At 41.9% G+C, this 25,659-nt stretch overlaps 1 protein-coding gene and 1 long non-coding RNA gene across 3 annotated transcripts in view; one reads left to right on the plus strand and one right to left on the minus strand.

The window, feature by feature from the left end:
- Nucleotides 1–25,659, plus strand: part of LOC149981497 (uncharacterized) — a 213,243-nt gene that overhangs the window by 25,747 nt on the left and 161,837 nt on the right. The window lies entirely within an intron of this gene.
- LOC110529792 (B2 bradykinin receptor) lies at nt 1,648–24,764 on the minus strand. 2 transcript variants are annotated; one of them, XM_090243199.1, is made up of 3 exons: nt 24,530–24,764; nt 4,316–4,434; nt 1,648–3,554 (listed from the first exon to the last, which is right to left on the minus strand). In XM_090243199.1, the coding sequence occupies exon 3, from the start codon at nt 3,545–3,547 to the stop codon at nt 2,432–2,434; it is 1,116 nt and encodes a 371-aa protein (XP_090099325.1). In that variant the 5' UTR covers nt 3,548–3,554; nt 4,316–4,434; nt 24,530–24,764; the 3' UTR covers nt 1,648–2,431. The 2 variants fall into 2 exon arrangements, with proteins under 2 accessions (XP_090099325.1, XP_021468000.2); XM_021612325.3 differs by having other exon boundaries at nt 4,316–24,764.

Raw genomic sequence — 25,659 nt, forward strand, 5'->3', positions numbered from 1 at the left:
AGAGCTAAGAATACCAGGAAACACAGAGAGGCCCTGTGGAAGTCTATATTTAAAGTCATAATTTAAATACCTGATCATGATCAAACCATTGATTATACCACCACAATGAGGATACCATTATGGGGTCCTGACTGAACAGCAAAGTCATGAAAAACAGTTACAGTAGTTATGATTTCTTTTGTGATGTGAGTTGTTATTTTTGGTACATTTCTGCAGCGAGTGTGTGTGTGTCTTGCTTTCAAATGCATATAAGGAATATAACCTTGTTTTCCTTTGTGCAATGTATGTAAGTAGTCTGAACATAGTCATTTACAGCATAGTTGTTATTCTTTTTAACATAATTTATGAGTGCGTTTCAATGAATTGCAATCTGTGGTAACATACTGACCTCTTGTGGCTGCCTTCTGAACGGTCGTCAGATCCAAGTCCATCTACACTCATCAATGTACTATGGGTTAACATCAGGGTCATGCTCAGTGGGGCACACTGTAGCATAACATTTAGCCACGAAAGACAAAGATCTGTATTCTTATTGGACATGTTCAGGTAGTACCACCCCATTTCACTCCATTTCAAAACATTTAGTCCCGACTGAACAAAACCCAGTTTATAACCCAGTACAACTACCTGCCCTGAGGGAGCTCATTTTATTCATGTATTCTATCCATAACAGCCTAAATGATCAATCCAATAGCCGTGAAGCACAGTGAGCCCCAATGTTACGGTTGTTGTTATTTCCAGATGCGCATTATCTCTAATGGCAGTATCATGGCAGACTCTTCCAACATTATCATTATCTGTCCATTAAAATGTCATAATGGCCAGTGTGTCACCCCAAGGGGGCATAGAAGGAGGTTAGTCTATTCCTGGTTAGCATGTGAAGATCGTAAGAACCTGATCATAGGCAGATTGATGGGCTATTATTATAGCTCATATTTTCTCATGCAATACAATGAGCAATGGAGCAGTGCCATGCTATGTCTATGGGGTAGTGTGTTTCTTTAATGTAAATATACTTGTTTGAGTTAAACAGTATTTCACCCTGATTAGAGGTGAATTAAACACATGCATCGTAATCTATGCCAATCTCTATTAGACCTCTTGAAAGCTATTTGATGGCTGCGATTGGCAGAGCCAGTGTGCCCATTTTACAGTGGCCCTACTGAGCCTGTGAAGAACATTTCAATCTGTCTCGGAACCAACGAGGGCAAACAGTAGTAAACCTGCATGCAGGACAACAGAGGAGAAAGACCTTTCTGGTAATTACTCTGTGACCTCCTTTAAACAGCTTACAGCCAACTACAGGTACATTGGGATGTTTCTAATAAGGTTAATTTAAGTTTAGAGAATGCATCATGGATTGCATCTGAAATGGAGTCCCACAGGTTTTCAGTTTATGCTCAACATCCACTATGAAGGGGGACAAAATATAAAATATGTTGTCTAACACTTGATGAATGTATCATTAGAGGGATGTCATAGAGGGTGTACTTACTGTATGTAGCCAGAAGAATTGTGAGAACAGTGTAGTCTGAGACAAGCTGATTGTTGGTACAAGCAAAGTGATCCAAACAGTATATCAGTGTTAGGAGTTGTCATAACACAAGTATTAGTCTGGGTCAAAAGAGCACAAATATTACTGGGTAATAGAGCTCTGTTGAGTACTCAAACCCCACATTGATTTATTTACGTCATCACGGTAGTGGACAACATTTTGATACATACAAAAGTTGTTTTTATGCAATAACAAAAAAATGTTTTCACAGGATTGATAAGAAATACAGACCTTTCAACCAGAACCTCATTTGATTTAGTGGCCAAAAAGAAAAAATGATATGAGCTTTTTAAAGGACAATATGACCTTTTACATTTAAATTAGTTCACAGTGCAATACGTCCCATTCGTAGTCCTGCTCTGGGAGAATCATTTCTCATAGTGGCACACTCCATCAAAATGAAAAGGGTCTCAATGACAATAAAAGACTTCATAGATCACATTTAGATTAATCTTCTACACTGGACAGTCGTAATTTAGTGCCTATATTACAGCATAAATCTTCAGTGTCGTGCACCCGAATGGAGTCTGTAGTCTGAATTTCTCCATAAATCCACAAAGGAACTAAAACAGGAGTTCGATTGCTTACGAGGTAGAATATTGTAGACAGATAAATGGACTATTTGTATTAATAAAGGTCTTAATGATTCGGAACAGATGTCCTCCGGTAATTACAAGTTTAACAAAGACAGAAATCATCTGGAGGTCCCTGATCACTTGTTCACCTCATTTGGTCTCACACAAACGACTGACGGATATCGATCCGATTAGAAGAAAGAACATATTTACAATTTTAAAGTAAAAACAGATGAAGATTAAATGTTCAGTCTGGATCAGTTCAGATGGACGGACTGATAGACTTCAAGACAGACACTTGTCACGTCACAGTTTGTTTCACTAGTTGTTTACATTGTATCCTTTGAGTGTCCAGTTTTCCACTTGAGGTGAAATTGACCGTCAGGAACGATTTCTCTGTCAATCTGCGGTTTAACATTGTCCTGAACACTTCTTTTGCTCTCTTTCTGAAGTGTCTCCCCACAATGACATACAGGAAAGGGTTAATGGCGCTGTTGGCGTATGCCAGGTATGTGGACAGCTGTATGCTAATGTCCAGAATGTGACCCCAGAGGCAACCTGGAGTGACCTGGAAGTAATCCAGCGTGTCCAGGAAGCGCACCACCTGGTAGGGTGTCCAGCAGATGAGGAAGACTGTGAGGACAGTCAGGACCAGTTGTGTGGCCTTCCTCTCTGACCTCACACCAGGAGTTTTTCTGATCTGACCATTTTTCAGAGCGATCACAATGTGGCGACTGCAGTATGCCACCACTATCACAGGAAGCAGGAACCCAACCACGTTATTGGTGATATTGCGCTGAATTTCCCAGTCCGGATGGGGGTAAGCCAAGTAGCAGGCTGTCACCCCCGCCTTGGCCACGTATTTCACCTTGCGGAAGAACAGGATGGGCAAACTCAGCAGGAACCCCATGATCCATATTCCCAGGCAGATGCGCTTGGCCCAGGACGCCCTCCGCAGTCGGCTTTGGCACATGGGCCGGACAAGAGCCAGGTAGCGATCAACACTAACCAGCACCAGGAAGAAAACACTACAGTAGTAGTTCATGGAGATGGCCACGTTGACCAGCTTGCACATGGTCTTGCTGAACGCCCAGTGGTAGTTGTTAGCAATGGTAGCGGCCCAGAAGGGTAGACAGGACACTATGACCAGGTCGGCAGCGGCCAGGTTGCCCAGGTAGACATCGGCCACGGTGCATAGCTTTCTCTGCAGGCAAAAGACATAGAGAACCAGGCCGTTGGCCAACACGCCCACCACACTGAGCAGAACCAGGTAGGCTGGATGGTAGGTGGAGAGCCAGTCCCAGGCTGCAGTGTAGTTGTACAGTAGTGTACAGTTATAGGGGTCCAACTCGGTCCAATCCAGCTCTGAGTGAGGGTCCTCAGTGGGGAGGAGCCTCTCGGTTGTGTTCCTGAACATTGGGAAACTGGAAGAAAATAATGATTTATCTACTAGTCATATGTCCACGTTTGTTCACACAGTGTCAAACATTTTTGAAATCATTGAACTTCAACATCCTAAAGAAAAGGAGACACAATTTGAGAATCCACATAAGGGGTGACATAAGGATTCATGGGTTTTTCCTGCCCGTCCTGAGTCATACCTGTACTTTTCACAGTGGAAAATGTGAAATACTGTACATGACTAACAAGAAACAGATACCATCCCACTGATGGGAATAGACTACTGCTCAGCAATATGAGTAGTCTGCTAACATTACTAGACCTTGATTCATTCTGATAACAAAAAAGAGTAGTGCCCTGACTTGTGCTGGTACATTCCATTACTGAAGCAATAGCACATTTTCAAAACTATGTAAAAAAAAAAAATAAAAAAAAAAAATAACTCTGTCCTCTGTTTAGCTTCTGCGTGTGTTGTCTATCTGTGCACAATGTTTATACAGTATTCCTTTGCCTGACCATAAAAATGGTCCTTACATTATATGTTGAGATGTGTATCCAACCTTTTTTACTTTGATCCGTCCCAATTCAGCCACTTTGAATTATATCTCTTCACGTCCTTAGAATAACTTTATCCATCCTGCCCAAATGTAGCATGCACCTCAGACAATAAGCGTAAAGCACATAAAACCCTGCCGTTAATCACAACGAAACATCCCCCCCCCCCCCCCCCCTCTTTATCTTTCTCATTCCACGAAGATCCAAGTTGCCCTTGAGGCTAACTCACCTTATCTCCAGTGCTTTGTGGTCTCAGTCAAGATGTGCTCTTTCTCCGTGTTCATTCCCATGTATTATCATCATCACCATCTGGCCTCCTCTGAAGAGCGTTCTGGGAGGATGGCCACTCTTATATGAGCCGAACACAGATCATCACAATGTCGTCACTTGGCCTCCAACACAAACCAGTTTTTCCCCTAAGTAGGCCTACTTTTTTCTGGCTCAACTATTTATCAAAACCATAACCCACTGTTGTTTCACTAGAGAGATATAAAAGGAAGCACATTTACAGTAGGAATGTTTTGCAAGTAAACGGCATTGCGCTAGATCCATATAAGTGTGGTAAAGTCCATTAGAGAAGTAAACATATTTTGAATACACGTATCCAGAGTTAAACCTTGTCCTATTTTTGTTTGTTTCCATCTGAGGATATTATAAATTGGCTGTGGAGCTTGTTTCAGTTCTCTTTCCAGCAAACTTGCCAGATTAATTTCACAGGGTACACTAAAAAGTCTATGTGACTGATGAAACACACGGTACATTTTGGAACTTTTTCTGTCGCGTTCAATGTAAATTTGGTTGGAAGTTTGGACAGTCTTTCCAGCATTAATAATGAAACAGTTTCATCAGAAAACAGCCATGGCTAGGCTGTAGGACTGTATTACACTAAAGCAACCAGCCTCCTAAATGTTTCTGGACCAGTGGGAACACTGGCCTTTGAATCCCCTGAGCCTCTGGGCTTCTACAGCCTAATCTTGTAAAGTACGGCCAGCATCCCCCGATATAATTTGTTTATCATGTTCGCACAGAAAAGCTATTAGATTTGCGGAACATAAGGTTTTCTCTCCTTATAAAGCCTGTCATTGTCTTTAGGGTATATATTTTATGACCTTGGTTTGGACTTGAATCTAGGTAAATGTCACTACAGGGATCAAATTTACTTGCCTTCCTTGCTCTTTTTTTGCTTCTAGGGCATTGTTCTATAATATTACAGAAAGTAGAGTAGAATACATAAGTATTCACCCCTTGGATTTCTTCAATTATTTTTGTGTTACAAAGTGGGATTAAACTGGATTTAATTGTTATTTTTTTGTCAACGATCTACACAAAATACTCTAATGTCCCCCAAAAATATTTTTAATGAAAAATAATGAATATATCTTGAGCCAGTAACCAAAGGGTCGCTGGCTCGAATCCCTCAGGTGACAAGGTGAAAACATCTGTTTCTGTGCCCTTGAGCAAGGGACTTAACTCCCGGGGTGCTAGACAATGGTGACTCCGGCTCTGACTCCATTCCCTGTGGGGGAGTTGGGATATGCAAGAAACACACTTCCCACTGGGCACACACTGGTTGAATCAACATTGTTTCCACGTCATTTAATTGAACCAACGTTGAATTGAGTTGTTTGTAACAGGACAAATATATGCACTTCCCAAATTATTATGATTTTGTCAGCGATTACAGCTGAAAGTATTTCTGGGTAAGTCTGTAATAGCATTGCACACTTGGATTGTGCAGTATTTTCCCATTATTCTATTCAAAATTCTTCAAGCTCTATCAAGTCAGTTGTTGATTATTGCTAGACAGCCATTTTCAAATCTTGCCATAGATTTTCAAGCAGATTTAGTGTAGAGTATTATCTTGCTGAAAGGTGAATTCATGTCCCAGTGTCTGGAGGAAAGCAAACTGAACCAGGTTTTCCTCCAGGATTTTAGCTGTGCTTAGCTCAATTCCGTTTATTTTCATCTGAAAAACTCCCAGTCCTTGCACACTGAGGAACATGGAGTTATTATGTGAATTGTTAATAGGGCTATTTCCTGAACTTCTGTAGGCTTGCCATAACATAGGAGGTGAACACTTATGCGACCAAGACATTTTAGTTATTTAATTTTTTTTGAATTTGTATACATTTACAGCATTTGCTATTCAATTTGACATTATGGAGTGTGTTGTTCTTTCATAATGGTGGCATTTGTTCCTGGGATTTTGGAGAGAAAAAAATACCCCATTTTTTATTTTATTTTCTCTTTATTTAAATGTATTTGGGTACATCTTCACGTTCTAAATCATCCTTTAAAAAACATTTGCTAAAGTGATATGATTAATAATTTTGCTCAACCTGTCACAACTTCCGCCGAAGTCGGTCCTTGTTCGGGCGGCGTTTGGCGGTCGACATCACCGGCCTTCTTGCCACCGACGATCCACTTTTCATTTTCCATTTGTTCAGTCTGTGTCTTACACACCTGGAGTCACTTACCCAATTACTTGTTTATTATTTAACCCTCTGTTCCCCATGTTGTGTTTGTGAGGGATTGTTCTTTGTCCTTCGATCCATTTTTGTGGGCTAGCGATTATTCGCTTGTATTGTGTCATTTTTGAGTAAAGTACGTTGATTACTCATATCTGCTGTCCTGCGCCTGACTCTCTACACCAGCTACACATAGGACCATTACACAACCAGTGGATGTCGTTAAGTGTTTAAAATACCAAGGGACACAAATTGATAACAAGCTGAGTTTTTACAGAGAATGCAGACTGTATTTTTTTTTAAAGCAAGCCAGCGCAAGCTTTTAAATCAGGAAATTGATGGGGTATGGGCTCAGCCAGGATGTTCTGGAAAGCAGCTTGGTGGAAAGCATCCTCACGTTCAATATGGTATGGTATGGTAATCTGAGCGTGAGGAGAAAAAGTAATTGGTCAACCACAGGCACAGGAGCAGTTTGTTCTACAAGGCAACCAAAAAGAAGACCCTGGCTGTCGTTGGTGAACCCTGCCAACCAACCTCTACACCCTCAGTTCGTGAGGCTTCCCTCTGGCCATCGCTTAAGAATGCCCAAGGCCAAAAAGAATGTGCTCAAACATTAATTTGTTCCTTGTGCTGTTGGGCTACTAAATGCAATTGGATCAGTATATGTACTTATCTATCCAGTGCAGTTGGGGTAACAGTTAGATGTGAGTGAATGCATCAATGCACTCCATAATTTTAGTGTATGCAGTATGATGGACTGACTGGTATAAATGTGTATAATGTGAGAATGTATGTGATCCTTTTAATGTAAGGTGATGCCAAAGTAACATTTCCATCCTGGATGGACAATAAAGTTACAGTCTATTTTATTTCCCTTCATTTAAATTCAAATGACACTTTGGATTTATACACCAAATTATTGACGGAATCCTCAAATGTATGGCATACTAAAAGAGTTTGACTAGCTAATTGTTTATTTTTTTCTTCAGATAGACCCCTGCCCCAATAACGGTTTGCCACTGGAGAGAATGCTCAAGGTCCTTGCATATCTTTGTAATCAGTGTTTTTCAAGGCGGTCACACCAATTACACACAACTGAGGGACACGCTAGTAAAACAACATTGTATTTTAATAGACATCTTTGCTTTAATTGATCTATAAATATATGAAATGATTTTGCTCACGGTCTAGCATTCAAAATAATAGATGGCTCTCTCTAAATCCCCAAAGCATGTCACTACACCTCCAAACATCAACAGTGGGACAAGCCAATTTGCTTGTCCCCTGTTGTTTCTACAATGCATACAAATACAGTGCCTTCGGAAAGTATTCAGACCCCTTTACTTTTTTCACATTGTTACGTTACAGCCTCATTCTAAAATGGATGAAATTGTTTCCCCCCTCATCAATCCAAATACAATACCCCATAATGACAAAGCAAAAACAGGTTTTGAGCCATTTTTGCTGATTCATAAAAAACTGAAATATCACATTTACATAAGTATTGAGACCCTTTATTTACTTTGTTGGGCCACTCAGGGACATTCAGAGACTTGTCCTGAAGCCACTCCTGCAATGTCTTGGCTGTGTGCTTAGGGTCGTTGTCCTGTTGGAAGGTGAACCTTCGTCGCAGTCTGAGGTCCGTTCACCTTTGCCACAATCCTGACTAGTCACGCTGTCTCTGCCGCTGAAAAACATCCCTACAGCATGATGCTTCCAAAAGCAAAAACATCCCCATAGCATGATGCTCCCACCACCAAACAAATCCCCACAGCATGATCAAAATCAAATCAAAATCAAATTTTGCACCGAATACAACAGGTAGACCTTACAGTGAAATGCTTACTTACGAGCCCCTAACCAACAATGTAGTTAAAAAAAAAAAATATATGTATAAGAATAAGCAAAAAAAGTAACAAGTAATTAAGGAACAACAGTAAAATAACAATAGCGAGACTATATACAGGGGGGTACCGGTACAGAGTCAATGTCAAGGTGTTTAGGAATCTTATGGCTTGGGGGTAGAAGCTGTTAAGAAGCCTCTTGGACCTAGACTTAGCACTCTGGTACCATTTGCTGTGCGGTAGCAGAGAGAACAGTCTATGACTAGGGTGCCTGGAGCCTTTGACTATTTTTAGGGCCTTCCTCTGACACCACCTGGTAAGAGGTCCTGGATGGGAGGGAGCTTAGCCCCAGTGATGTACTGGGCCGTATGCACTACCCTCTGTCGGGGGTCGAGCAGTTGCCTAACCAGGCAGTGATGCAACCAGTCAGGATGTTCTCGATGGTGCAGCTGTAGAACCTTTTGAGGATCTGAGGACCCATGCCAAATCTTTTCAGTCTCCTGAGGGGGAATAGGTTTTGTCATGCTATCTTCACGACTGTCTTGGTGTGCTTAGACCATGTTAGTTTGTTGGTGGTGTGGACACCAAGGAACTTGAAACTCTCAACCTGCTCCACTGCTGCCCACTCTTTTTCCTGTAGTCCACAATCATCTCTTTTGTCTTGATCACATTGAGGGAGAGGTTGTTGTCCTGGCACCACAAAGCCAGGTCTCTGACCTCCTCCCTATAGGCTGTCTCATTGTTGTCTGTGATCAGGCCTACCCCTGTTGTGTCATCGGCACACTTAATGATGGTGTTGAAGTCGTGCCTGGCCGTGCAGTCATGCGTGAACAGGGAGTACAGGTGGGGACTGAGCACGCACCCCTGAGTGGCACCTGTGTTGAGGATCAGCGTGGCAGATTCAGATCCAGTTTCAGAGGGATGTGTTTAGTCCCAGGGTCCTTAGCTTATTGATGAGCTTTGAGGGCACTATGGTGTTGAACGCTGAGTTGTAGTCAATGAATAGCATTCTCACATAGGTGTTCCTTTTGTCCAGGTGGAAAATTGATAGTGTGGAGTGCAATAGAGAAAGCATCATCCATGGATATGTTGGGGCGGTATGCAAATTGGAGTGGGTCTAGGGTTCCTGGGATAATGGTGTTGATGTGAGCCATGACCAGCCTTTCAAAGCACTTCATGGCTACAGACGTGAGTGCTATGGGTCCATTTAGGCAGGTTACCTTAGTGTTCTTGGGTACAGGCACTATGGTGGTCTGCTTAAAATATGTTGGTATTACAGACTCTGACAGGGATTGGTTGAAAAGCCCTGCCACATCCGATGAGCGTCAGAGCCGGTGTAGTACGATTCGATCTTAGTACTGTAATGACGCTTTGCCTCTTTGATGGTTCATCAGAGGGCATAGCGGGATTTCTTATAAGCTTGCGGGTTAGAGTCCTGCTCCTTGAAAGCGGCATCTCTAGCCTTTAGCTCAGTGTGGTTGCCTGTAATCCATGGCTTCTGGTTGGGGTATGTACGTACAGTCACTGTGGGGATGACGTCATCAATGCACTTATTGAAGGAGCCAATGACTGATGTGGTGTTCTCCTCAATGCCATCAGAGGAATCCCAGAAGATATTCCAGTCTGTGCTAGCAAAACAGTCCTGTAGCGTAGCATCTGCTTCATCTGACCACTTTTTAATTGATCTAGTCACTGGTGCTTCCTGCTTTAATTTTTCCTTGTAAGCAGGAATCAGGAGGATAAAATTATGGTCAGATTTTACAAATGGAGGGCAAGGGAGAGCTTTGTATGCATTTCTGTGTGGAGTAAAGGTGGTCCAGTTTTTTTCCCTCTGGACCATTTAAACCTGTTATGGCAAGGCCTTCCCCTAGGGGGAACTCCCCCCCCCCCCCCCATTCAGCTGAAAAGGTGTTGCGGGGAATTCAAAAATATTATTTTGAAATATTTAACTTTCACACATTAACAAGTCCAATACAGCAAATGAAAGATAAACATCTTGTTAACCTTTTGTAACTAGGGGGCAGTATTTTCATTTTTGGATAAAAAACGTTCCCATTTTAAACAAGATATTTTGTCACGAAAAGATGCTTGACTATGCATATAATTGACAGCTTTAGATAGAAAACACTCCGATGTTTCCAAAACTGCAAAGATATTGTCTGTGAGTGCAACAGAATTGATGTTACAGGCGAAACCCAGATAAAAATCCAATCAGGAAGTGCCGTTTTTGAATGAGCTACGAATGAGATTACGTTTTCTATGTATTCCCCAAGGTGTCTACAGCATTGTGACGTCTTTTTACACATTTATGTTGAAGAATAACCGTAAGGGACCACATTTAGCAAGTGGTCACATGATGGCTCCCGCAGAAAGTCTTGCGTAAAGTACACAAGTAGACATTTTTCCAATCGCTTCTTATGAGAAACCAATTGTCCCGACGGATATATTATCGAATTGTTATGTGAAAAACACCTTGAGGGTTGATTCTAAACAACGTTCGCCATGTTTCTGTCGATATTATGGAGCTAATTTGGAAAAAAGGTAGGCGTTGTAGTGACCGCATTTTCCGGTCGATTTCTCAGCCAAACGTGACGAACAAACGGGAGCTATTTCGCCTACAAAAAGAATATTTTTGGAAAAAAGGAACATTTGCTCTCTAACTGGGAGTCTCCTGAGTGAAAACATCCAAAGTTCTTCAAAGGTAAATTATTTAATTTGATTGCTTTTCTTATTTTCGTGAAAATGTTGCCTGCTGCCAGGAGAGCCTAGCATAGCATTATGCCATGATAAACTTACACAAATGCTTGTCTAACGTTGGCTGTAACGCATATTTTGAAAATCTGAGATGACAGTGTTGTTAACAAAAGGCTAAGCTATGTCTCAATATATTTCATTTGTGATTTTCATGAATAGGAAGATTTTGTAGGAAGATTTATGCTGCATTATGCTAATTAGTTTGAGGCTATGATTACGCTCCCGGATCCGGGTTTGATAGTCGCAAGAAGTTAATCTACCCATCATGTCCGATTTTTAAAATATTTTACAGCGAAAACACAACATATATTTATGTTAGACCACCACCAAATAAAAAAAAAACTGCAATTTTCCCCAGCCAAAGATAGAGTCACAAAAGCAGAATTAGAGATAAAATGTATCACTAACCTTTGATAATCTTCATCAGATGACACTCAAATGACATGTTACACAATACATTTATGTTTTGTTCGATAATATGCATATTTATATCCACAAATCTCTGTTTACATTGACGCCATGTTCAGAAATGCCTCTAAAATATCCAGAGTAATTACAGAGAGCTACGCCAGATAACAGAAATACTCATCATAAACTTTGACGAAAGATACATGTTCTACATATAATTAAAGATACACTGGTTCTTAATGCAACCGCTGTGTCAGATTTTTTTTTAAACGCTACGAAAAAAGCCTACCATGCAATAATCTGAGACGGCGCTCAGAGGTAAATATATTTCTCCGCCATGTTGGAGTCAACAGAAATACGAAATTTCATCATACATATTCCCTTACCTTTGATGATCTTTCATCAGAATGCAGTGCAAGGAGTCCTAGTTCCACAATAAATTGTTGTTTTGTTCCATAATGTCCAATACTAGTGTCCGATTAGCTGCATTTGCTAGCACTTTCAGCTCACGTGTCCAAAAGCTGACGCTGGTCCAGGAGAACTCGGACGAACACTTCAAAAATATATATTCCAGGTCGAATAAACTGGTCAAACTAAGTAGAGAATCAATCTTCAGGATGTTATTTTCATATATATCTAATAACGTTACAACCGGAGCATACGTTTTCATCTGCAGCCAAATGGAACGATGGTGATATCAACAGACAAATGCTCAACAGGGAAATTAAATTCTGCCAGGACAGTGACTCATTCCCCTCCCATTCGGTCAAAGTTCACACCAGAGTCTCAATTCCACGTTCTACTGAATGAGGACATCTAGTGGAAGGCGTAGGAAATGCTAACAGATCCATATCTTATTTGGAAGTGAAGAAGCGATGACTTAAAATTAGACCCGCATTCAGAATTTCACTTCCTGTTTGGAAGATTGCCTGCCCTATGAGATCTGTTATACTCACAGACATAATTCAAACAGTTTTAAAAACTTCAGATTGTTTTCTATCCAATAGTGATAATAATATGCATATATTAGCAATCTAGGACAGAGTAGGATTCAGTTCACTATGGGCACGCAATTCATCCAAAGTGAAAATACTGCCCCCTATCCCCAACAAGTTTCAATATGCTGATAGAAATTTGGTCAAACGGATTTAAGTTTCCCTGCATTAAAGTCCCCGGCTACTAGTAGGGCCGACTCTGGGTGAGCGTTTTCCTGTTTGCTTATGGTGGAATACAACTCATTCAATGCTGCTTAGTGCCAGCCTCTTACTGTGGTGGTATGTAAACAGCTACGAAAAATACAGATGAAAACTCTCTAGGTAGATAGTGTGGTCTACAGCTTATCATGAGATACTCTACCTCAGGCGAGCAATAGCTAGAGACTTCCTTAGATATCGTGCACCAGCTGTAATTTACAAAAATACATTGTCCGCCGCCTTGTCTTACCAGACGCCGCTGTTCTATCCTGCCGGTACAGCGTATAACCAGTCAGCTGTATGTCGTCGTTCAGCTACGACTTCGTGAAGCATAAGATATTACAGTTTTGAATGTCCCGTTGGTAGTTTAATCTTGCGCGTCATCTATTTTATTCTCCAAAGATTGCATGTTTGCTTGCAGAATTAAAGGAAGTGGCCCTTTTTCTCTGCCTCCTCTTCACGCAAATCATGGCGATCTGGGCCTGTTCGCGAGAAAGCAGGATATCGTTCGCGTCGGGCTCGTCAGACTTGTTAAAGGAAAAAAAGGATTCTGCCAGTCTGTGGTGAGTAATTGCAGTCTTGATGTCCAGAAGTTATTTTCGGTCATAAGAGACAGTTTTTACATTATTTACAAATTAAGTACAAAAATAAGTTACAATAAACACAAATAAACTAACATAAAACATAATCGCTTTGGGACAGGTAAAAATCTCAGCCTTCTTCTCCGGTGCCATTTCATGATGCTGCCACAACCATGCTTCATGGTACCAGGTTTCCTCCAGACATAACGCTTGGCATTCAGGCCAAAGGGTTCAATCTTGGTTTCATCAGACCAGAGAATCTTGTTTCTCATGGTCTGAGAGTCCTTTAGGTGTCTCTTGAACAGGTTTCCATCAAGGATCTCTCTGTTCTTTGCTCCATTCACCTTTGCCCCAATCCTGACTAGTCTCCCAGTCCCTGCCGCTGAAAAACATCCCCACAGCACAATGCTGCCACCACCGAAAACATCCCCACAGCATGATGCTGCCACCACCATGCTTCATGGTGTCAGGTTTCCTCCAGACATGACGCTTGGCATTCAGGCCAAAGAGTTCAATCTTGTTTCTCATGGTCTGAGTGTTCTTTATGTGCCTTTTGGCAAACTCCAAGCGGGCTGTCGTGCCTTTTACTGAGGAGTGGCTTCTCTCTGGCCACTCTACCATAAATGCCTGATTGGTGGAGTGCTGCAGACATGGTTGTTCTTCTGGAAGGTTCTCCCATCTCCACAGATAAACTCTAGAGCTCTGTCAGAGTGATCATCAAGTTTTTGGTCACCTCCCTAACCATGGCCCTTCTCCCCCGATTGCTCAGTTTGGCTGGGCGGCTAGCTTTAGGAAGACTCTTGGTGGTTCCAAACTTCTTCCATTTAAAAATTATGGAGGCCACTGTGTTCTTGGGGACCTTCAATGCAACAAAAAAATGAATTGTACACTTTCCCAGATCTGTGCCTCGACACAATCCTGTCTCGGCGCTCTACGGGCAAATCCTTCGACATCATGGCTTGGGTTTTGCTCTGACATGCACTGTGAACTGTGGGACCTTATATAGAAAGTTGTGTGTCTTTCCAAATCATGTCCAATCAGTTGAATTTACCACAAGTGGACTCCAATCAAGTTGTAGAAACATCTGAAGGATGATCAATGCAAACTGGATACACCTGAGCTTAATTTCGAGTCTCATGGCAAAGAGGATGAATACTCATGTAAATAAGGTATTTCTGTCTTTCATTTTTGATACATTTACAAAAATGTCAAAAAAATTGTTTTTGCTTTGTCATTATGGATTATTATGTGTAGATTGCTGAGTATTTTCAAATGTTTTATCCATTTTAGAATTAGGCTGTAATGTAACAAAATGTGGAAAAAGTCAAGGTATCTGAACAGTTTCTGAAGGCGCTGTATATCAAATCAAATCAGATTTTATTGGTCACATATACGTGGTTAGCAGATGTTAATGTGAGTGTAGCGAGTGCAGCGAAATGCTTGTGATTCTAGTTCCTTGCTTCTAGTATCCTACTGTATTATTTGTCATGTTTTACATGGTGCCAAAGTCAAGGGACAGCATTTACCACCACAATTCAACAATTCCCCAAGTATTTTGTGTAGATCAATGACAAAAATCAATTTCGCATTCCCACTTATTGGTGTGAGAATTACTCTATTTTCTCTAGGCCTATATTACCAGTAGCCATTTCCAAAAGTCATATTCGTTTTAACCTCTCTAGGGTATGTGGGACGCTAGCGTCCCATCTGGCCAACATCCAGTGAGGTTGCAGAGCGCCAAATTCAATTACAGAAATGCTCATTATAAAAATTCAGAAAACAAAACATACTTTACATAGGTTTAAACATGAACTTCCTTGTTAAACCAAACACAGTGTCATATTTATGAAATGCTTTTCGGCGAAAGCATACCTAGCCCAGAACATAGCCCAGTTGACAAATTATTACAAACAGTAACCAGCCAAGCAGAAGCGTTACAAAACTCAGAAATAGAGATAAAATGAATCCTTTACCTTTGATGATCTTCATATGGTGGCAATCAGAAGACATTCATTTACTCAATAAATCTTCTTTTTGTTCGATGAAGTCTCTTTATATCCAAAAACCTCCGTTTTGTTAGCGTGTTTTCCACAGGCTCAAACTCAGTCAAAACAATCAGACAAAAAAATCCGAATTGTATCCGTAAAGTTCATAGAAACATGTCAAACGATGTTTATATTCAATCCTCAGGTTGTTTTTTAGCCTAAATGATCTATAATATTTCAACCGGACAATAACGTCGTCAATATAAAAGGTAAACAAGAAATGCACATGCGCCTGAAAAAAACTCTGCGTCACGTTAGGGTCCACTCGTTCAGACTGGTCTTACACCTTCATTTATAAGAATACAAGCCTGAAACGATTTCTAAAGACTGTTGACATCTAGTGGAAGGCATAGGAACTGCAAATGGAGTCCTAAATCAATGGATACTGTAATGGCATTGAATAGAAAACTACAAAACCAAAACATAAACAACTTCCTGAATGGATTTTTCTCAGGTTTTCGCCTGCTAAATCAGTACTGTTATACTCACAGACACAATTTTAACAGTTTCGGAAACTTTAGAGTGTTTTCTATCCAAATCTACCAGTTATAGACATATCATATCTTCTGGGCCCGAGTAGCAGGCCGTTTATTTTGGGCATGCTTTTCATCCAAAATTCCGAATGCTGCCCCCTACCTTAGAGAGGTTTTAATATTGTCTCATTCTCATTCAGTGCATTCTCCACAATAGAGACCTCTTTCTCGCACAAAAACAGGCTTAACACTCTGTTGCTTATCTGCACTTTCTTTGCATACTTGTGAGCTATCTGTTGGCCACATGGTTGAAAGCTGAAATGGTTAGAATAGCTAAATCAATCAAGAAATTAATGAAAGGCCGGTGGGGGCGGCGAGTGTGCCCCATTCACATGTTAATCGGGTATTATTCTGTCCAGAGGCTACAGAGGAGAGCAGCAGATGCTGGCCGCAGTTGGTTCCCCAGGGGGTCATCTAAGCCAGGGACAAAGCATACTGGGTCGATTCCCGTTTCCCTGGAAAAGACAACACGCTGACACCAGGTTAGTCTTCGCCATCCATCATGTCGATCAGCATGTATTTATCGGAAGGAGATCCTCTCGATGCCTGGGGGCCACAGCTGTGCCAAGAACAACCAAGCACTGTTACTGTGACAGGCTGGCCGAGCTATCTCTGTCAACGCTGCCTCTCTCTTTCTCATTTTCTCTCTCTTTCTCTCTCTCTCTCTCTTGAATCAGGTCAGGCAGGAGCATGCAGGAAGGCAAACTGCACCACAATCTGCAGATCAGTCTGTCAACCGAGATGAACGACTTAATTAAAGTTTGTAGCAGTATAGCACTATTTTAGTGGTAGACTAAGGGGTGTGTTGGGGGCATGAGGAAGGAGGTCCTCTGGTTTGGTGCTATCCATGTCCAATCACTTGTGTACAATGTAAATCTACGTGCTAATATGTGTGGCACACAGCAGGGGTTGGAACCGGTTCTGGGAACAGAATAGGAAAACGGAAAATAATAACAGAAACGGGAACGAAAGTGATCTTTTGTGTCCCGGAACAGAACCACTATTTGAAAAGCATGGTAACCAGTTAATAACAATCCTTTACATTCCAAGTATATATTTTTTCAGTCCCACAAAGCACTCAATCTGTCACTCAGACACTTCCACTTCCAGTGTCTGCCTGCCAAATAGTTTTCTAGAATAGTTAAAAGAGAAGTGCACTATTTTACAACATGATTTTAGATGGTTCCTAGCCACCGCTAGCTAAAAATCAATGGATGTGTCACGCCTTGACCTTAGATATCTGTTTTTCTATATATTTTGGTTAGGTCAGGGTGTGACAAGGGTGGGTATGCTAGTTTTGTATGTCTAGGGATTTTGTATGTCTAGGGTTTTTGTATTTCTAGGGGTGTTGTATGTCTAGGGGTTTTGTATGTCTATGTTGGTCTGATATGGTTCCTAAACAGAGACAGCTGTTTATCGTGGTCTCTGATTGGGGATCATATTTAGGTAGCCATTTTCCTCATTTGTGTTGTAGGATCTTGTCTACATTGAGTTGCCTGAGTGCACACATGTAGCGTCACGTTTCTTTTGGTTGTTTGTTGTTTTTGTTAGGTGAGTTTCAGTTGATTAAAATTATGTGGAACTCTACTCACGCTGCACCTTTGTCTCCTCTTTATGACGATTGTGACAGAAGATCCCACCAAAAATGGACCAAGCAGCGTATACAGGAGGAGTGGACTTGGGAGGAAATTCTGGAGGGAAAAGGACCCTGGACGCAGGCCGGGGAGTATTGCCGACCTAAGGAGGAGATAGAGGCAGCGAAAGCGTAATGGCGATGATACGAGGATATAGCTCAACAGAGCAAGCACGAGAGGCAACCCCAAGAAAATTTGGAGGGGGCACATGAAGCAGTCGGCGGAGCCGATGGAGCGAACCAGAGCCAGTCAGGGAGTCGGATGAGGAGCTCGACGCAAGATTCCGGAGAGAGGTGCTAGCATTGAGAGCGGGCAGGCTGAGGTGCGTGTCATCAGCCCGGTGTCACCTGTACGGGTCCCACTCATCAGGTCTCCAGTGCGCATTCATAGCCCAGTGCATCCTGTGCTAGCTTCCCGCACTTGCCGGGCTGGAGTGAGCATCCAGTCAGGAAGGGTGGTGCCTCCTCTCCACACTCGCCCTGAGGTGCGTGTCATCAGCCCGATACCACCTGTACCGGTCCCATGCATCCGGTCTCCAGTGCGCCTCCACAGTCTAGTACGTCCTGTGCCTCCTCTCTGCCCTGAGGTGTGTGTCATCAGCCCGGTGGGATCTTGTCTACATTGAGATGCCTGAGTGCACACCTGTAGCTTCACGTTTCGTTTGGTTGTTTGTTGTTAGGTGAGTTTCAGTTGATAAAAATTATGTGGAACTCTACTCATGCTGCGCCTTGGTCTCCTCTTTACGATGATCGTGAAAGGATGTGATTGGGCATGTGAGCATGTTAACCAAGTCACCTGAAATCAACTCCATATTTGGTTTGATCTTACTTAAAAAAAACATGCTCACATGCCGCCATCGCTTCCACTGATTTGTAGCTAGCTAGCTAGCGGTGGCTAAAGTTTGATGAAGCTTGTAATGTCTGATTAAACCTCTCTGGGATATGTGGGACTGGCCACCTGGCCAAAAGCCAGTGACAATGCAGAGCTTCAAATTCAAATAAATTACTATAAAAATCAGACTTTCATGAAATCACACATGTAAGATACCAAATTAAAGCTATAATCCAGCCAGCATGTCAGGTTTCAAAAAGGCTTTTTGGCGAAAGCAAACGATGCTATTATCTGAGGATAACACAAAATGCGCCTGTTCCATTAATTCCGTCGATATATATCCAGAATGTAAATTTTTTGGCGCGTTTGATCCAGAAAAACACTGCTTCCAACTTGAGCAACGTGACTACAAAATATCTCAAAAGTTACCTGTAAACTTTGCCAAAACATTTCAAACTGCTTTTGTAATACAACTTTAGGCATTTTTTAACGTAAATAATCAATACATTTGAAGATTGGATGATCTGTGTTCAATACAGGAGGAAAACAAACTGTAGCTAGCTTTCTGGTCACGCGCCTCTATCTAACAGTACACTTGAAGTAACCCTCATTCTGAACAGGGCTATGTCTTCATTACACAAAGGAAAAACCTCAACCAATTTCTAAAGACTGTTGACATCCAGTGGAAGCGGTAAGAAGGTCCCTTAGAAATCTGGATTCCCAATGAAAATCCATTGAAAAGAGTGACCTCTTGTTTAGCAGGTTTCTGTTATACTCATAGACATGATTCAAACAGTTTTAGAAACTTCAAAGAGTTTTCTATCCAAATCTACTATTAATATGCATATCTTATCTTCTGGGGATGAGTAGCAGGCAGTTGAATTTGGGCATGCATTTCATCCGGATGTGAAAATACTGCCCCCTGTCACCAAGAAGTTAAAGAAAACTGAACCATGGATTACAGCCCATAGACTACTTTCACGGCCAGGACACAAATTGTGAACTACTCCTTTTAAGCAGGGGTGCAACTTTGGTTTTCGAAGTGCAGAATGTGGGGGGGGGGACATGTCCTCGCATCCCCAGTGAAAGTTGCGCCCCTGCCTTTAAGGATACTATAGTTATCAGGTTTTACATTGGATTCATTAAAAAAGGTAAGACATATTTTGAATTCTGGTGCCACTGCACACATGAGCTGTTAGCTAGCTCTGGTCCAGGGTGTGATGCCAAAATTTTGGACGTTCAAATGTCCCTCCATATTATCCGCTGCTCCATAGGTATCTATCTAGCTTGTCAATAATTATGTAAATCAGTGAAGGAATGGCAGGCTTACTCCTAGGAGCTGATTCAATGTGCATAGCTTATGTTTTGATGGTGTCTGAGCTGCGTTAGAGCTGTCAAATTGACAAGAAGCTCACCCGCATTATACCTCAAGAGGACATTGCCATTGGAGAATCCCATGCAGCCTCGTTTACAAGTTCAAACACTGGAATGTGAGATGTAATCTACACCTCAATTATGCTGATAGAAGTCCTCATTATTTATTTTTAATGTTTTTCATTTTGAGCTCCATTATTTTTTAATTAGCCTACACTCTCCTTCTGAACGTCTAATGCGAGTAGGACAGGTGTGGCTTCTGACAATGATCACAAGAGCAGTTGCTTACCGTTTAGACAGCTCCAACACAGTTCAACCCCCCACACCACCAAAACATCAGCTATGTTGATGTCGGCTATCGCCGTTTAATGCTTGATCTGATTGAATCTAGGCCCTAATACCCTAAATACATTATAATGCACGTCATATCATGATGCCCAGTGCTTCACGCTAAGCCACCTCCATGCCCTCTCTCCCGCTCTCTCCCCACCCGCAAAATTCAGTAGCATTTCAAGCCCTACACTTGTCTGTCCATCAAGCGTGTAAACAACTAGCTTTCCCGGTCCATAGCAAGCTGCTCTACTGATTGGAGGAGTAATTTAATGAGCTAAATGTAAAAATTATATTGATTTCACAGGTTAAATAAGGAACAGAAATGAACAATATAAAACGGGTACTTTTTTGTAACTGTAATATTCTGGTCGGAACAGTGTAACGGAACAAAAACAAAATAGTGGTACTGTTCACAACAAAACCATTGGAAAATAATTTGGGTTCCATCCCCTGGAACACAGTAGTTGAAAACTCCATTGTCGAATAATAACTATTTAACAAATTATATTGTCTTGTGTACAGCAGGAAATTCCTTCCTGCGCCATTTCAAGCAGAATCGTCTTCATCGTCATCATCATGAGAACTTACATCAGAATGTTTTTACATTTTTAAAAGTGAACTCCTGTGAATTCCCCTATAATTGAGAAATAGTTCAAATGTTATCGAAAAGCATCACTGATAACATGACACAGCAGTGGAAAGAAGGGTTCATCATTGCTCACCACCTGACCGTGACTGCATTAATTAAGTAGTCATTATTATTATTATTCCAAATAACCTGGCCATAGAAGGTTTCCATTATGCTGTGCCTGTGACAATCTGTCAACAGTGCCAATAATTACTTGTATTATTAAACATTAGATCGAAGAATGTTCACAGTGGGATTTTAATACAAATAGTGTTCAGTTGGGGCATTTGTCTGGTCAACCTCTTGAGAAACTGAGAGAAGTTTGGCACATTCCTTTTGGCTGAATTGGTGAGGTCTCCATAGCAACTTGGACTCTGTAGCTGCTTCATTCTGGGTAATGTAACCCCTGTGAGCGTCTCATTTACATCTGAAAGTACACGTGTCTGTTGGTGTACCTCGCTAAATGACTGTGCAGTGAAGAGGTGATCAGCACGAGTTCATGTACCTTTCAACTGAATGTGCAGTAAGGGTCTTGTTGGATTTGAACGCTATAGTCATTTCATGCCTTGACAGTGGTGTTACACATCCTTCCTTGTCTCAGAGGATCCATACTTTACCTTTGGTGCCCTGATGTGCATTTCTCTCCTTTGGCTCTGCAGCCAGCTCTGGCAGCTCAACGGTAAAAAAAGTACAGTACATTTTACAAAGACAGGCTTAACCCTCTGTTACTTACCTGCACACATTTTTGTCTGTGTGAGCTATCGATTGGCCACATGGTCGGAAGCTAAAAATAGCTGGAACAGCTAAATCAATCAGCCAAGAAGTTAATGAAGGCCAGTGTTGGTGGGTGTGGGAGTCATATAATCCAGTATCATCCTGTTCAGAGACTGCAGAGAGTAATAGTCTAGTCTAGTTAGACTCTAACACCATAATCATTTCCTGAGGTGACAGTGGTGTGTTACACAACTCTTCCGGTCCCAGAGGATCCATAATGTAGCTACCATTGCTGCCATTCTGAGCAGAACAGTCCATGCGTTTGGGCATTCCTTTCCTTTGACTCTAACTCTCCAGCTTAAAGGTAAAATCATTGACTGTAACGGTCTGAGTGAAGTGGGTGAGGAGTCAGGCGCAGGAAGCAGAGAGTTCAGGGGAGTGCTATTTTAATGCACTGAATAAACGCTGAACATAAGCCAACCCTCACAAAAACACAGGGCGTACTGAACAAACAAATGCCCCAAACAGGGGGACTTAAACTGTCCAGGGAAAAACCCACAAAATGGGAAACCACAAAACCCAATAGACGTGCACACAAGTACACCAAACAGACGATCACAATAATTAATCCCGCACAAGGAACCCTGCGGGCCGGCTGACTAATAAAGCCTACTACCTAACTCAAAACAGGTGCACACAATCAACACATAAGGAGGGGGAGGAAATAATCAGTAGCAGCTAGTAGGCCGGCGACGACGACCGCCGAGCGCCACCCGAACGGGAAGGGGAGTGTCCTTCGGTCGGAGTCGTGACATTGGCATTCAAAAAACTTGTTTCATAAGTTATTTAACATTGTGAAAGGAGCCCCTTCCGCCAGGCAGGTGAGTCATGGCCGTATGATTCTGCCTAGAGGCTCCCAGAGACTCTGATGAGCTGTGGCTTCCGGTACTAGTCAGCCCCCAAATCAAACTGAAGCAGAGAGACTGAGCCGAGGTTCTGTTGAAGGATGGGATCCAGAATTCCAGACCCATCTGGAGAATCTGTGACGCCAGGGGGACATCAACAACTGTCCGTGCTCAAGCAGGAAAACAAGACCAGGCCATTTTTCATCAAAACCTGATTAATAGAATTTGGCAACAATGGAAAGAAATTGTGCTGGCTCTATTGCTTTCCTTTTAACTGATGGTAAAGACTCAAGGTAGTGGGAGTAGTAGACGCGGACCAGACCTCCAGTGGTGCGTGTCTCTGCCTAATGGCTCTAATCATGGGAGGAATGTTTCTCTGAATCAATCAATTTCATTTATAAAGCCCTTTTTAAATCAGCTGATGTCACGAAGTGCTATACAGAAACCCAGCCTAAAACCCCAAACAGCAAGCAATGCAGATGTAAAAACACATTGGCTAGAAAAAACTCCATACAAAGACCTTGGAAGAAACCAAGAGAGGAACCATGCTCTGAGGGGTGGCCCCTCCTCTTCTGGCTGTGCCAGGTGGAGATTATAAGAATACATGGCCACGTAAGGCCAGATTGTTCTTCAAGGTAGGCCGTCATTGTAAATAAGAATTTGTTCTTAACTGACTTGCTTAGTTAAATAAAGGTTAAACAAAATCAATAAATACAAGATGTTCTGGTGAATCCCCCAGAATTCTAATCGCACCTGCCTCTTTGCGAATGAAAGGAATCATGAACAGTGGTTTGTTATGTTCACCTTCATCCCCTGGATTTGCCTTTTTAGCAGCGCATTCACCTCTCTCACAAACGGCTAACTGCACACTCTCATGGCACAGGCCGAAGGCCTGAGACGTGAAACGAAACTACCCCAGTTAGTTTCTAATAATTCATGTGAATAGGATCATCCAATCAGCTTGATTAGTAATGCATAGGAAAACAAATATTCAGTGGTCTATTATTGGGGGGGACATAATTATTCTATTTTTTTTTTATCCAGTCGGGTAACCCGACTGCTCGGAGGCGTCCTCATGGTCCTAAATCACACAGTTGCCTTGTTTTGTATCTCATTCCAATTAAAAAACTGGGGGCGACAAAAAATGCAATTGAAGGATGTGGGGGGGATGTCCCCCCGTCCCCAGGGAAAGTTGCACCCCTGCAAATATGAATGCTATGTCATTTGAGAAAAGCGATATCTACATAGAGTTGATGATTTTATGTAATTCATAATTACAACTGATGGAACAGTTGCTGATGCTACGTGTCAGTGTGACTCATTAACATTACAATTGTATAACTAATAGGCTATGTGTTTGTAGAGAATGAACCTAAAGCAGCCAAGGTAAAAATGGTTTAGAAATGAGCTTCATCTTTAAAAAAAACACACAGACCTCACTAAAACATAAACCCTGGTTACGGCTCTGATGCTGACCACACATGAATGCCAGTAAATTACCCAGAAGATAATTGGTCAGAAAGAACGATGCATACAAGTTCTCATTAGATCAGATGCATTGTGATAGTTTGGTCAAGTCTGGTCGACAATCTAAAGCTTGATATGTGGAACGGTTAGTCATTAATTATTGGAAGTTAATGATCCAGCCTACCTACAGAAAGGAGCCGACCATAGTAGACATCAAAGTGCCTGATGAAGAGCATCTGGCCTGACTGACATTTCTCCCTGGCTTTGCTATCTATGCTCCGCCTTCACAAGCTACTGCCTATCCCAACTGCCTCAATGCTCTTTCATCTGAAGCTGTGGAAGCCAATCGCCCAAGAAGCCAGATCCTTAAATTCGTTTTTGTGTTTTTGTAAAGCAACTTTCTTATCCAGTTTGTAATGAAAGGCACAATATAAAAAGAATCTATCACCATTATTACTATTCATATTTTCTTCCGTTGTTGAATACTGTTACTGACTTTTTGTTTGGCATTTTGAGGAGTAGCTGTTTCCAAAAGCCTGCCAGTGTACACTGTGCTATCATCAGTGTCTGGCAGAGAATGGCCTCTTCTCCATTTGGCCTTTCACGTATTATTTCCCTGCAACAGATTGTTTTGTTGACAGCCTGCGATTTCAACTATGAGCGAACAGTTAAAGTGAAAGCAGAGCAAGCAGTAGCAGAGTCTAAGGCAATTTCAACATTTCAGTTCCTACCTCCGATTTCTCCTTCTGTGTTTGGGGCCATTGCATCAAAACTCCCAGGCAGCTGTTTACACAGACACATTCTCCCTGACCATAAAAGTCCTTCCTCCTGTCAGGACTAAGGCTGGGATGTCTCAGAGGAGACGCTGCACCTCCTCCTTATCATTTTAGCCTGGCCCACGCAGAACACAGACAACCAGTAAAAGCATCAAAACAAAGCCGTTTTTACAGACATTCGTCGACACTCAATCTCACCAGTAACCAAAGGAATTTTATGACCCACTTGTTAGCTCTTCTGGCTTTATTCTTAGTGCTCTGTGGGCGTTGGTGTTAATTTCCAGTAACAGGAGGAAGTTTGTTCTATATACAGTATGTGTCGTAGCAACTACACAGTCACACGGTGACCTGGACCTGGAGCTTGAGGCGAATGAAAGCATACAGTGTCGTTCTTTAGGTTGGCTACACAGGAGGTGTTGGTGGAGAGGCAGACAATCTCATTCAATATCAAAGAGCATCTAGTTAAAGAGAATAAAGGCTTGCCCCGGATCTGTTTGTTCTGTGTAGTAAACTATACATACTAGTTGACTAGACAGCACAATCAAATCAAATAAAACTTTATTTGTCACATGCGCAGAATACAACAAGTGTAGACCTTACCGTGAAATGCTTACTTACAAGCCCTTAACCAACAGTGCAGTTCAAGAAGAGTTAAGAAAATACTTACCAAATAAACTAAAGTAAAAAATTATAAAAAGTAACACAATAACATAACAATAACGAGGCTATATACAGGGGGTACCGGTACCGAGTCAGTGTGCGGGGGTACAGGTTAGAGATAATTTGTACATGTAGGTAGGGGTGAAGTGACTATGCATAGATAATAAACAGTGAGTAGCAGCAGTGTACAAAACAAATGGAGGGGTGTGTGGTCAATGTAATAGTCCGGTGGCCGTTTGATTAATTGTTCAGCAGTCTTATGGCTTGAGGATAGAAGCTGTTATGGAGCCTTTTGGTCCTAGACTTGGCGCTCCGGTACTGCTTGCCATGCAGTAGCAGAGAAAACAGTCTATGACTTGGGTGACTGGAGTCTCTGACAATTTTATGGGCTTTCCTCAGACACTGCCTATTATGTAGGTCCTGAA

This window comes from Oncorhynchus mykiss, chromosome 8 (genome assembly GCF_057628025.1).
Source record: "Oncorhynchus mykiss isolate SJ-2025 chromosome 8, ASM5762802v1, whole genome shotgun sequence".
Lineage (NCBI taxonomy): Eukaryota > Metazoa > Chordata > Actinopteri > Salmoniformes > Salmonidae > Oncorhynchus > Oncorhynchus mykiss.

Bases quoted from the DNA above. Each gene is read 5' to 3' on its own strand.
- LOC110529792 (XM_090243199.1), bottom strand. From the start codon at position 3,547: ATGTTCAGGAACACAACCGAGAGGCTCCTCCCCACTGAGGACCCTCAC.